The 14,648-nt window shown below is 36.1% G+C and overlaps 1 protein-coding gene across 6 annotated transcripts in view; it reads left to right on the forward strand.

Moving 5' to 3' along the window:
• Positions 1-14,648, forward strand: part of LOC117962537 (PH and SEC7 domain-containing protein 3-like) — a 111,865-nt gene that overhangs the window by 52,797 nt on the left and 44,420 nt on the right. For 5 of the 6 annotated variants that reach the window (XM_059012885.1, XM_059012881.1, XM_059012886.1 and 2 more), the window contains 5 exons: positions 3,395-3,586; positions 4,642-4,722; positions 4,990-5,102; positions 6,602-6,662; positions 9,789-9,879. In XM_059012885.1, coding sequence (XP_058868868.1) covers positions 3,395-3,586; positions 4,642-4,722; positions 4,990-5,102; positions 6,602-6,662; positions 9,789-9,879 — 538 coding nt within the window. The remainder of the gene's footprint in view (positions 1-3,394; positions 3,587-4,641; positions 4,723-4,989; positions 5,103-6,601; positions 6,663-9,788; positions 9,880-14,648) is intronic. The other variant, XM_059012874.1, reaches the window with a different exon arrangement.

Genomic DNA, 14,648 nt, shown 5'->3' on the forward strand with positions numbered 1-14,648 from the left:
TCATATTAGAAAGTCATTAAGTAACTCCCACTGTCCATGTGAATTGGCGAGATCAAGTTCTGCCAGCCTGGAGTCCTTACTGGGGCTGACTGTCCCAATTGAAATCAGTTTGATCTTGATCTGCTGCTGCTGCTGGAAATGAAAAAGTATGATTTCAAAATCCTTTCAAGTCAGTCTCAGTGGCAAATAGAAATACAGCATTACAGGCATAATTAGTAAATGGTAGTTAAATTTGCTCTCCTTACAAATTGTGGTTTCCTTTCGAAAATGCTGGGAAGATAATAAAATGATGTGCACAATAGTCCGTCACAGTCCTCACAGTTCATATTATAGCTCTGCCCAACTTCAGCTTGAAATATATATATTTTTAAATCACTCATTAGAGAGTTAGCACTCAGACTTGGTTCTTTGGTTTTTGGTGCACAATCAGACCCCTGGAATTGGGCTGTTGAACTGTCAGTGGAGCCCTGCGTTTCCCTGATGTGTGGTCTAGGGAGAAGACTATACATGGAAATGATACCATGTACAGCTAATAAGAAGTTTGTAAAATCATCTTTCCAGTATGTCATTTTGAAAGTAGAATGTGAAGGTTTGTTTTTTTTTAGTTGGGTGCGGTTATTTGTAAACTTGGCATTAACATAACTTGGATCACTGATATTTGCTGAGTAGAAGAAATGTCAAGGGAGGGTGAGAATAAACTAACTCCCATCTTTTGAAAAGCAAAAAAAAAAAAAAAAAAACCAAAGGCAGCCTCAGGGCTATTTATGCTATGCTATGCTATGCTATAACTAGTAGGCTATAACAAACATAAACAACTATATGGAGAATATATTGTTTTCCACAAACCCTTTTTAATCCACATTTGGCAGTATTGTATGGTGGCCAGCTGTCTGAGGATAGAGGCTTCATAATTAGTGTGTTTTACAAACATGGTTCAGGATGGCAAGCTGGATATTATCATTACTATATTGGTTAACATTGTGCCTTTGTCTTTGTACTTCCAAAGCTTGTATTGTGCTGATTCTTTGTAAACATCAAGAAAAACAAACTCATTGCTTGCTACATGTATAAGCTCAATGATTATTCCCAGAGACAAAGTGGGAAAGATGGTGTTCTGACTCCAAACATTGAGATTCACAAGTACAGTGTGGAGCTCCCATTCATTCTCCATGTTCTCAAGTGCACATTACTAGGAATTGGAGAACGTATGAGATATGAAACAATAGCCCCCACATGAATTCAACAAGGTCCAGGTTACTGCTACTGTGCCTTCTGCTCTGAAAAGAGCTGTAGACAAGAATCTAGTTAATGATTCATGATTATTGTTTTATTTATGGCATATATATACTATCAATTGACCATAACATTTTTGTTGGCCTAATAAATGGTCTGATTTAGACTTTGACCTTCATTTGGATTTATCACAACTTCTACCTACAGTAGCGTAATATAAACTTTATTAGTACATGTCTGGGGGATATATTTTTTCACTATCCTCAACTTTCTTCTGTTAAAACCTCAATGCTCTATTGGATTAAAAACTGAAAATATACAGCAAAGGACCATGAACCAATATTATGGTTTACTATAAGTAACCCAGTGTCCATCTAGTCTGATATATCAATGTACACTCTATTGTGACTTGAGTCTATTAATGTACTATACAGTACACAAACCTTTTGATTAAATCTAGTGTCTAAAATGACTTTTATATTTCAAGATGTGGCATTTAGAAATTATGAAGAGCTTTGAAACAGTGGCAGTGGTTGATGATTAATGAGGCAATTTTGATTTTAAACTGTAATTCCTGCAAAAGGACACAGATGGCACTCAAATCCCATTAAAAATGCTTTTAGAAAAATCGAATAGGGACAATAGAAGTCTAGCATTTGTAATGAATTCGCCCTCCACCTCTACAGTTCCACTGTTGTGATGGTAATGTAGTTCTTGAGTTGCGTATCATCATTCTGCTGGGGTTAACACACAGGCATCAGTCTGCTACCATGTCGTTTGTAGTGAGTACAGTCGTGAGTAAATAGTTTTCACTTCTGCATAGCTCAGTATTTTAGTTTATTTTATACAAAAAAGATTGGGAATACTGAGAACATGTTCATTTCTTTATTAATTGCTGTACTGAGGTGTTACTTTAAAATACTTTATATTGCACCAAATAGTACATACAGTGCTCCCTCAATTTCACATTTTCAGGAATTTGGTCATTGACAGTTATGCCACATTGATAGTAAATTATTATTATTATTATTATTATTATTTATTTCTTAGCAGACGCCCTTATCCAGAGCGACTTACAATTGTTACAAGATATCACATTATACATTATTTCACATTATACAGATATCACATTATTTTACATACTATTACCCATTTATACAGTTGGGTTTTAACTGGAGCAATCTTGGTAAAGTACCTTGCTCAAGGGTACAGCAGCAGTGTCCCCCGCTGGGGATTGAACCCACAACCCTCCGGTCAAGAGTCCAGAGCCCTAACCACTACTCCACACTGCTGCCCGATTGTGCTGTGTATTAGAAGTGTCTTTCACTAATTCACTATTTTCATCATGTCACAATTTCTGATGTGTAAGCCATATAGTGAAATAAAGACGGAGCACTGGAATTATGCCATATTTCTGCACAACAGTGTTGCAGCTAGATTTCAAATAATGCTTGCTCATTATGCATTTATGTTTTTGTGATCATCCCAAAAATATCAGAAGTGCTTCTGTTTGGTTAAATTGCCACACTTTTGGGTGCTTAATGCTGTTGGACATGAATTATTCCCCTCTGGGGGTGAAATCCCCTACAAAGGGGATATGGTGAGGGTGGACGTACATCACGCTTCACACATGTATGTATCTGAAGACTGTTTATCCCGTTGCCATGAAATGTGCTATTAACATTATTTATGTATATTGTAACCTGTATATTGGGGTATGTCTGTCCATCTGTACGTCACATTTACATGTTCATATATATGTGGAGAACTGCTTATCCAGTTGTCTTGAAACTTGGTTTTATCATTGTTGTTTGTTGTTGTTTGTTGCTTATTAAATGGTAATTAAACAGTTCATGGCTAATTTGTCTTCTATAGTATTTTGTACTGTTGATCTGTGCCATTACCTTTTTCATCATGGTAACTCGGGAGAGGTTCTGTGGAATCATGTCTTTCCTCTTGTCTTTTTGTAAAGTTGGTTTGGATTTTTAATGGACTTTGAATTACAGTTCACAAGGAGTATTATAATAATAATAATAATAATAATAATAATAATAATAATAATAATAATAATAATAACTAAGAGAGAAGAAGATATATTTTACTGTCCATGATACTTTAAACTGAGGAATATTTTATGAGAACCTTTCTCTTCTTGCTGTAGTGATGCTGGACTGAAGGAAACGTTTTCGGACTTTGACTCTGAGATGGGCAGCACTGAGCGACTGAAAGGCAGCACTGACACTCTCAGCAATAGCAACAAGTGCGACCTGGAGGCAGCAAGGAGACTGGCTAAGCGGCTGTACAACTTGGAGGGGTTCAAGCGCTCGGATGTAGCTAAGCACTTAGGAAAAAAGTAAGTGCAACTTTAATTGTGTTTAAATGTAATGTGTTTTTTTTAGTTATATTTTCCTTAATACAGTTTAAACATATACACTTTTCTGGCTTTATTACCAGATCAGTTCTTGTGTTGTTATTCCTTAATGTTCCACCCTAACCTGAGATGCTGTACTCCCATTTGCTTTCCAAAACAAGAACATAATAATACCATTTGTTTATACATGTTAAGTGGATAATCATGTACATTTTGGAATACATACTGGAAAGTTGAAGGATCACACAACTGTCCTATTATCTAATACAGTAATTGTATGATTTGGTCTAAATGTATCTGATGATAGGTTCCCATACCAGTTCATTCATTAACACATATTTGAGAGTGAAAATACAACACTTCTGTTTTTTTGTATTCCTGTTCCATGGATTCACACAATGGCGCATCTGTTTTACTCACAGACCCAATAATGAGATGTGATATAAGGTACAGTAATAAGTAAGCATAATGGTCGGAGTTTTGCAGAGAAGTAAAGTCTGTATGGAGCTGGGTTGACAGTACATCATGATCACTGCAGACCAGGAGCTGTTTTATACATATATACACACTTTTTTTTTTTGCTGTACAAGTCTGAAAAGTTTAGTTACATCATGTAGTCTAATAATAAGGATGTAATTCCCTGCAACAGGGATTTAAGTGGAGGCGGGCGTCTGTATGTACTGTACACATGTCACACTTCCCTGCTTAGACAGCTGTCATGAAACTTGGTGTTAACATTAGGAGCACACTACACTGGTAACTGGCAGGATAAACACTGCATTATTGATCTGTGTGTTTGTGTTTTTTTTTTGTTTGTTAATAAAGCTATCACATTTCTTTCATGTTTAGTAATACATTGCATTGCTGTAATACAAATTTGGGGAACAAAAGCCAGAGACTTTCAATATGTAACATTGACCTTTGTTTCTGTTTTCTTTTACTTGAGACTGACTTTTTGCTTTGCTAAAGCTTTTGTATTTCTCTTGCTGCTTAATTATGTTAAGATAATAAATCCTATGTATTTCATTTGCCAACAGCAATGACTTCAGCAAGCTTGTAGCTGAACAGTACCTCTCATTTTTTGACTTCACTGGAATGACATTGGACCAGTCTCTTAGGTAAATAATCAATAGTAAATAATGATTTATTTAGTTCTACACATTCTTATATTATTTGCTTTTATTTCATGTATTACCATGCCAGTCTGTCTAAGAGGATCAACCAAATAGTATTTTGTGTTACTGTTTTTACGTTAACATTGTTTTAAATCATTTTGTCACCTGATTTAAAGTAGATAAGGGATGTACCTGTTTCACAATGTGTAGGATAAATGGTAAGATGATATACAGAATTGACTAAATAACTTGGTTATTCTATTTTCACAGACGCTTCTTGAAAGCATTTGCACTAATGGGTGAAACCCAGGAGAGAGAGCGGGTTTTAATCCAGTATTCCAATAGATACTATCATTGTAACCCTGGCTCAATTTCTTCACAAGGTAATGAACTTGCATAACATGTCGTCTTTAAGTTATCAGTACTCCAGAGTGAGTGTTTGTTTGATCTACTTGAAGCAACATTTCCTCTGAATTGTCTTATTAATGTACATGGTACCCTAGCCTCTTGCTTTTCTATGAAAAATGCACACATTGTGGAATTTAGATTTTTTGATGGTAATTTATTTGAAGCTGTTAGTGATGAAAGTGCTCTTCCGGTCCACTTCAAGAGGTTGCCTGGAGAAAGCTGACATTTAAAACATTTCAGTCCTAGGAAAAGCACTGATTGGTACTCAGATGTGAGCCAATGCATGAAGCTTAAGGATTTTGAGTTCCTTTTAAATTAAATAAATGGAATACATTTAGAATGTTTCGTGCAGCATGGAAAAGAGTGAAAAAAGACATTTGTCAATTTTGTTGTTTACAAATGCTATAAAAATATATATATACCATAAAAAAGAATAGTTGTTTAACATAATTTGTGCATCTTCATAGAGGAAAATGAGATTTCAATACATTATTACACAATTATTTTGTTAGTTCTGTGTGCTTTAAACAATACACTAGAGTACAGGTTGAAAATTTAATCAGTCTGTGCTGCCTCCCTCAGTCGAATATTTTCCTCCCGCCTCATTCCTTGTGCTTGTACCTGACTACACAGGGTGTTTTCACAGTTACTATCCACTGCTGGGGGTCTTTCAGAATGTGGAACGGGTGAAAAATGTTTTATTTGTATTTGACTACTGAATGAATTCAGAGTTACAATCTAACAGTTTTTCAGTGAAGTACAGCTAACCTGTTGTAGGCAACCTCAAAATAAATACGAAACTGTGAGAAGTATTTCACAAAATCCGGATTTAGTCATTTGCAATAGAATAGAAAAGGGTCTTGTCGGCCAGGCGTTCTATTTTCCACAAGCTTGTTGATTTATGACTCCCTCTGTGTCTGGGTGAGGCAATGACTGCAGATACTAGAATACATGTGTACAGTAGTTTACAATTACTTTGTAAAATGTGTTTTGAATTGCTAATATTCACATTCTCTGTGGGAATACATAAACTGCAACATGTGTGAAACACCACATTCACATTAAAGTGTGCAGCTGTTAAGCAATATATCAGTTGTCTAAATAGTAAATCGTTATGCAGAGAAAATGTAAATTGTTGTCAATTATATTTTTGTACCCTTTTTCCTTTTATGATGTTTCAATCAATGTAATATGTATTGAGCTAAAGTTACAGTATTGCACAATTTACTATAGACATAGTATAGGCAAAAGGTCAAACAAGGCCTGCTTGAGGCAAGCTCAGTTAGTTAGCTACTGTAAAGAGAACAATTATTAAACCTGCTCTAAAAACTACCAGTCAGAATTCAAACGTCATAGCATAAGGGAGATGAAAAACAAAACAAAAAAGTCTTTCAAATGCATTGTGGCAAGAATTGGTAAGCAAACCTGTCAGTACATGGATTGGCTTGACCTTTGAAATGATCTAATTTTGCAGATGGAGTTCATTGCCTTACTTGTGCTTTGATGCTGCTAAATACTGACCTTCATGGCCATGTAAGTAGTACAAATCTTTTAAAACCCAATATTGCATGCAATACAACATGACATTCAAAATATACAAATGCATTATCAGTACAAAGCAACAGAAAACCAAACATGCTGTTAATGTTTTATTTTTTTTTCTCTCTCCAACTGTTACCATTTACAGTACAAGGTGTGTGCCACCAGATGGCATGGTTTGTTCAGTCATTATTCTCTCTAATTTGGTTGTGGATGTATTCATGTGCTTTACGCACACATACAGTATTTACATAGAAGCAGAGGGAGCAAGATTAAAACCATATACAATACAATATGTTCACAGGCTTTGTGAAAAGATGCACTTTTTTGGTCATAAACATTACAATTACCAAAACTTAAAGGAACAATCAACGTTTAAAACATTTAAAGAATCAGCACGGGCATTGGTGTAACTCACTTGAATTATTGTTTTATGTGTGTGACCTTTTTTTCATAGCAAGTATAATTCAAGGTAAGGTACTATATCTGTATTGCAAAGACCAGCTATGCTTCATTTTTAATACTGTATCCCTTTCTGATATTGAACATCCCAGATGAGCTCCCAAACTGAATAAGTGGCTCTCTACTCCTGGCATGTTTTAGATATTGAAGGGTTTCATGTATTCTCAGTAATATTTTGACATTTTATTTGCTATTTCTGTGCAGAGGCAATATAACGTGTCGAAACCCTTTTACATTTTCGTTTCACTTTCTTTCTTTTTCAACTAATTCTATCCGGGACTTGCCTTAAAGTCTGAAGTTGTCTCTCCCCCCAAAACGCACTTCTTTCTTTGCAGCAGCATCTTGTACCACAGGCCAGAAAGAGGAATCTTAGGGTCCTTTTTATATCATGATTTTATATAAAGATCAATAAGCTTCCTTAAAATATATTGGCACACTTATTTTAGAAAGAATATTCTGGGGATGATTACTAACCAAATCTTTCACATATTTCCTCTTCACAATTTCTTTTCACTTCACTGGATCTCCTTCCTGTACTTTGTTTTTCTCAATAGGTGGTAAGTTTTATTTTTTATTTTTTCTTTATCAGTTTTATGGCGTTTGCTAACACCCCTTTTATTGCAAAGACATATTCTTACAATGCAATATTTTTTTCACTGGCCGAGGCTGTGGATCTATGTCACAGTAAAAATCAGAATATTAGCAAATCTTAAGATTTACTTTTAAATGTCCACATTTACCAAGAATAACAACGTGGCTTTGGCTAATGACCGAATGTCTTTACAAAATAAACACAATAATGCTTTACTTTGGACATTTACCGGTAAATCTCAAGAATAACCAAGTGGCTTTGGATAATGACAGAATATCTCACTTTCGTGCATTGTAACGTTTCAGGAGTCCTGTGTAACTCCAAGTGCCACAAGAGTCTACCATGCTGCAATGAGTAAATATATCTATTCATTGCCTGTATTTGTCACGTTTTGTGTCGTAACCAAAGTGTGATTTTCTGTTGAAAAAACAAAGGTCCTAAATGATTTAATTTGCATTAACACAATGTAATTTTTCATTAAACTACTACATAATTGGAGTACAATATTCTTCAACACCATTGTGAAATTTACCAGAACGTTGGTTGTTCTTCATACGTGGATAACAATGTTGTTCAGTACCATGTTGAATTGCTCAATTGTGCATTACTGTAAGCTCATTAATGATTATTTTGTTAATTGACAATTTATATGCAGGAATAAATACATTCCTTGATTATATCCCTGCATTTACCAATATGCTTCTGTAAATCATAAGATGAATTGGTTTCTTCATAATTTCAGACATGTTGACATTTACTGGTACAACTTAAGATGGACCAGATTCTGACTTTTACCGTTACATATACAGTCCTGTTCTAACACCATTGCTATGTAGCTTGTTCTGATATGTCTTGCCAGATAGAACATGTGTTAACACCCACCTACAATCCCTGTTTATGTTGGCAGCACCATCGCTTTCACAAAACATTGAAGAACAAACCATGTCAGCCCAAATGTCAGATACTCTACCTACAAAATGAAACATGTATCATCAAATTTGCCTTGGTGCTTGCAGTCCTATTTGGATTACAAATTAAACACATACAAATTTAAAAATGATTTAACCCACAAATTCATTTTATTAAAACACAGAGAGGACATTAGCAAATACCTTGCAAATCAGTTTTTTTTTCCTTGTTTGGAAAAAAAAAAACAAGCAACGTGTTTCAGCTTTTGCTGCATGTTACTGATTTCTTGACTACTATATGTGCAGATGAGACATTCCGTATCATATGGACCAATAAACTCAATTTGTCCATCTAAGATTTCCACCAAATTTTACATAGGGGTTTTCTACAGGGTGGTGAAGAAAACATTATTTCAGTCCATGTTTGAATTGAGCTCTGACATTGACCTGACATGGTAACTTGCACAAGACTTACACCTGGAAGAACAGTTAGCCAGCTAAAATTGTGTATACAATGTTTATTTCAGGGATCAGTATTCATTGTGTTTGGATATTCATTCTAATGAATTTTGAACGCTTTTTACAAAACCAAGCTTGCGTACTTAACCCAGTGTTCTCAAACACGCACAAGACGCCTCTCAGGAAATAGATGATGGTGATGCAGGAATGATTCTAAACAGGCAGGGCAGTGCATTACTGGACATCCCACATGCTGTGTTCATATTTAAGACTTTAGCTAGTTACATACTGTAATAGACTGGGTTCAAATGTTGGTCCTGTAGGATTATATTGCTTATTTCTTTTTATTATTTTTTCTACTGCAGGATTTAATAAGACAGATATACTTTGGGCTGCCTGTGTTGATTAGGCATTCATTCATTCATTCAACACATTGCGAAGGTTTTGGTTTTACTAATGACATGTTACCCTATTATGATGGTCCAAGTAAAATGAAGAAGTTGGAAAATTATAATAGGAATTACTTTTTTGGCATATGCTATTTTAGTATAGATTCAGTATATGTGTAACAGATGTGTTTATTACTTTTAGATTCTTTTTCACAATTTACAAAGCATATTCTGCTGTACCACAGTATTTTGTATTTATACGACACCCCACTCCTTGCCAAACTAAGTGACACGTGTTCCTGCATTATTTCAGAATATTGGAAAGAAGATGACCTGCCAGGAGTTCATCACCAACCTGGATGGGCTGAATGGAGGGCAGGATTTCCCCAGAGACCTCCTTAAGGTGGGTCCCTGGTAATGACGGTTACAGTATTAATAGTAATTCTACATGCCTTCTTTAGTAGAGGATATTTGTATTAACTACTGTAGCATAACTTGCTATTTTATTCTCAATCGTCTACTTAGTATGTAAATCTCTACTTTCATAAAGACTGGTAGATTTCTCTAGTGTTTGCAGTTTTTATTTACATTTTGCTAGATACCTTAAATGTGAAGTGAATGAACTATATAAAGATTTGAAACTGTACTGTATTTGTTGATCATCTTCCAAGGGAAAGTGGAGAAACAATATAAAAGTGTGTAGTTTAATAAGTAGTTTTTAAAATAACTGCCCTTTTGTGGTAATAAAAACACTTTGTTCCTGTCCACCGATTTACTTTTGTTTAGAGCAAATTAATTGCTCATAGTACTAATACACATTATTCATGAAATGTCACTGTAGGATCCGCTTTTGTTGACGGTTTCATTAAGATAATAGCTTCTTGCTCAACTACATGGTGGGGCAACCGTAAGTTAATATTGATTATGCAAACATTTGTAAAGAAGTTGACTTGTTTGACAAAGTTCCAGTTTTAATACAATCTATATGCAATCTAGACTCTTCCATAAGAGTATTTCTCTCCTTTCTGTAGGTATTCTGTTGCAGTCATGCACTGTACAGTACAGTGCTAACCTTCATTTTAGTCTTGCGCGTCAAAAGATGTCTCATTGCTCTCAAGGATGAATAACAGAGTTGTTTGTTTCTAGCTGATAATGCCACTGAAAGTATGTGGGAGGAGATGATATTGCAGAAGGCCGCTGTGTGAACAATTGTGCATTCAAACAGTATTAAATTGGCAGTTTTCACTCGTTAATCTGTCCTTGGTCTCTCTTTTTGTGTATATCAAGTGGCAATAGCAGGGTACAGCTGAAAGCTGCTCAGAAATTACAGGAGCCCGGAAAACAACCCTGTTGGGTGCTAGCAGCCAGCTGGTTAGGGAATAAAGGTCTTCAGTGCGAAAATAAACAACTAAATAAAACATTTGAATGTATACACATAAAAAAGTGGACCTTTTTCCATAACCAGCTTATCCAACTCTCCTTGGTTTATATTTCAGTGTGTAAATCTGCTTGATCAAGGTGACCTTGAACTTGACCTAATACGGCAGCTGTACTTTTCCATTTTCAGATGATGAAAACCTTGGCCCTGCATTAGGGCCATTCTGGACATAAGTGAAGAAATTTTCACATTTCATGTTTACAGACCATTCAATCTGATTTGTCATTCCTCTTAGATAATGCTCCCAGGGATGCATTAATTTATTTATTTTTGCCATGGCCCTGCAGATTGTATTTCCCAAGCCAGCTCCCTGCTCCCGCTCTTCAGGGTTGTTTTCAGCATTAATGCATACTTGAGAGGGAACCTGTGGCAGTACTCTGTTGTTGCCACCTGATATAAAGGAGATCAAGAATGTTTGCAGTAGAAATCTGAGAAAATAAATACATGGTAATAAATATGTCTGAACTTTGTGTATACTGTGTGCATCACACACCAAGACACTGTGGATTGGCAGATTTGTTCAGAGGGCTGGATATTGAGAGTCATGACTTCTCCTGCCAAGTAATATTAAAGGGATCGGCCATGTAAAGATGCGGTATCTGCAAAATGGAAAAGCGACCGTGGTGCTAGTGGTTCCTGTTGCACTCAAAATCACAGCGGCCAGTTAGCCACAATTATCTTATTGTATTTTTCTTCACTTGGCTTTATACTTTGTGTGTCTATATAACTCATCCCTTGGCTGTTTTTCTACAAGTGAAATGTTTTTAGTCTTCTGTACAGTATTTGGAAGCCTGGCTCTGGGAGTGTGTTAAAAGATCAATTCCACTTCCGACACACAGTTTTGGCATGATTCCTGTAAACTATGCGATGTTCTCATTTTTCTGAACTTCATATATGAAATTAGATTTATAAAAAAAATATATTACATATATAAATTATATTTTTTTCCCAATTTATATATTTTAAAAGTAGCATATATTGCCATTATGGGAAGGCTTCATGTAGAAAATATTAAAATTGTTACCTAAAATATTTCTGTCATGAAAAAAATCCTTACTGCCTTCTGGAACTTGTGAGCTGCTTAAATAAAGCATAGTTTGAAGCTCCATTCATCAGGGAAGTGGAGATTTGTTTATTTTTCAGAAACGTTAGTAGGCTGTATATTTACTATACAATTGTTACCACATCAATTCCAGCTTGATGATCAACCCATTTTATCTAGCTCATTAATCCATAAGAGGGGCTTTGCAAAACTGGGGGTGAATGAACTAATAAACACTGCAAATACAGTATGTAATTCTACTTCCCGAGCTGACGGGTTTAAAATGTTAATTTGTGATATTTCAGTGAATTGACCGTGTAGGTTGTTGACCAAAAACTGTCCAAATACTGGTCTGGTCATTGCTTTGGGATTTCTTTTCATATGGCTTCCTAAATGTTACCCTAAGTGCAAAGACTGTTTTAGTCTAAACAGATACAATCTGATTCCACACATCAAGGCTTGAACCACTATGAGTGAGACAAAAGATCACATTCAAAATCATTGGGGTCAGGTTTTGAAAGCGTTTGCCAAACTGTGGTATGCATGGAAAAAAATGTTACCGCTGTTAAATATTCAACAGTAACTATGAGGAGGTTGTATCACATATCCCATTTGGAGATCTGATCGAGTTACAAACTGTAATTTGCTAGCCATGTAGTGGTTGGGGTTGTACAGCATGTTAGCCAGTAAATGTTAATTTCTGCATGGGAAATTAAGTATCAATCACTTAATGGGTATATCTTTAACCTCATCTGTAAGCTCATTTATTAGTTGTAGTGGTAGCCGTTGTCGTATCAGAACAAGTCCTGAGGTTTAACGTGGTTCGATTTTATACTGTGGCACTGGAATAGCTCACCCCAAACCAATTGTAAAACTTTCATGTTATAAGATGAAGGCTGGCAGATGAAGCATCTTTGAGCGTTAAAGATGGCAGTTTTACATGCAACTTTAATATTTCCTGTAATGTTTAGAGCAGGGATCTCCAGCCCTAGTCCTTTTGAAATGAAACCAGAAGACCCTGTAGCTCTCCAGGACCAGGGTTGGAGACCCCTGGTTTAGAGTATAACACGCATCCCATGCATTGTGCACATAACTGAGCAGTTAAAAAAAAAAAAAAAAAAATACGCTCATCTGGTACGCTAAAAGCAGAGTTGTAAAGCAATGAATAATGCTTACTGTTGTAGGATAATTCATACTTTAAACTGTGTTCCTGTATTCTATATTATCAATGTAAAAAATAAGCATGAACTGTACAATCGCAATATAAAGTATTTGGATTTAATTGGGTTTTTCCTCAATTATAAATAAAGGCTCAGAAACAGCAACTTACATATCTTCTGGTTTTGTTAATGTATTCAGTTTGCAATTACTTTCAGTACCGTGCTGACCAATTTTTACAAACAGCTTTCAAAAACTGCACCTTGAAAGTATATACTTCAGTATAGTGTCTTTATATACTGTGTATCTACCGTGTGTGTGTGTGTATAATATATATCACAGGTAGTGTACAGAAAAATCGAAACACCAATGTAAAGTCACTTAATAGGACGTTGGGTATCACCCCTCTTTCAAAGTCACTAAGGTCTCCTCTTGCAGCCATGCTAGCCATAATTATAGGCAACCAGGCCTGTCCAGCATTTTTATACATGACCCTAAGCATGCTGGGATGTTATTTGCTTAATTAACGCATGAGCCACACCTTGCTTTCAATATACTTGGTGTCCCTCCATTTTTTTTGGAGAGAGAGAGAGAGAGAGAGAGAGAGAGAGAGAGAGAGAGAGAGAGAGAGAGAGAGAGAGAGAGAGAGAGAGAGAGAGAGAGAGAGAGAGAGAGAGAGAGAGAGAGAGAGAGAGAGAGAGAGAGAGAGAGAGAGAGAGAGAGAGAGAGAGAGAGAGAGAGAGAGAGAGAGAGAGAGAGAGAGAGAGAGAGAGAAATTGCAAAGGCATGTTTTCTGAGAGTAAAACCATTTTCTACAGCTGGTTAGCTTTTGTACTTGCAATGTTTCGGTAAATAGAACTATGAAAACTACAAAGGTTGCAGGAATGCATTTGAAAAGATTGAACAGAACATTTTAAATGAGAAATGAAAACTGACAGCTGCTGACCACCAGAATTCATCTACAACTACAGATGTTCCGTTCAGTTGGTCATCTAGGCCAGATTTTTTCTTTTTAATAAAAGCCAATCTAGGTGTTTGGAGATTGCCTACCCCAAGTATACAGAAGACTACTCTGTGCCTGTGGCAGGACGGAAGCCCTGCCCGTGTAAATTGTGTGTGTGTTTTATTATTTGTATTTAAGTTTGGTAGGGATGGGGTTAATTGCAAGTCTGTGTGCAGAATGTGGCTGGAGCTTAATTGCTTAATTGAGGATCAATTAAGACCAGCCACATGCTATATAAAGGGAGTCGGGTCCTTTGTTTGGTTAGTTGAGGGAGAGGCAAAGTGCAGCAGGGTGAGCAGTCCAAGCACCATGATAGCTCAGCTTGATTGCTGTTTTTGCTGTGTTGTTTTTGTTGAACCCTTTTGTGTTCCTGTATTAATTAAAAGTGCGCATCAGCGCTAAAACTGCAGCTTTCCGACTCGGGGCCTGCTTCCTGCCACTCACCAGCCTTGGCCATAACGCTGTCCTGTCACACAGTGCCATATGAACCCGCTTTATATCATGATTTGCTGTGCAGGCAGAATTTGTGCA

The sequence above is a fragment of the Acipenser ruthenus genome, chromosome 1 (assembly GCF_902713425.1).
Source record: "Acipenser ruthenus chromosome 1, fAciRut3.2 maternal haplotype, whole genome shotgun sequence".
Taxonomy (NCBI): domain Eukaryota; kingdom Metazoa; phylum Chordata; class Actinopteri; order Acipenseriformes; family Acipenseridae; genus Acipenser; species Acipenser ruthenus.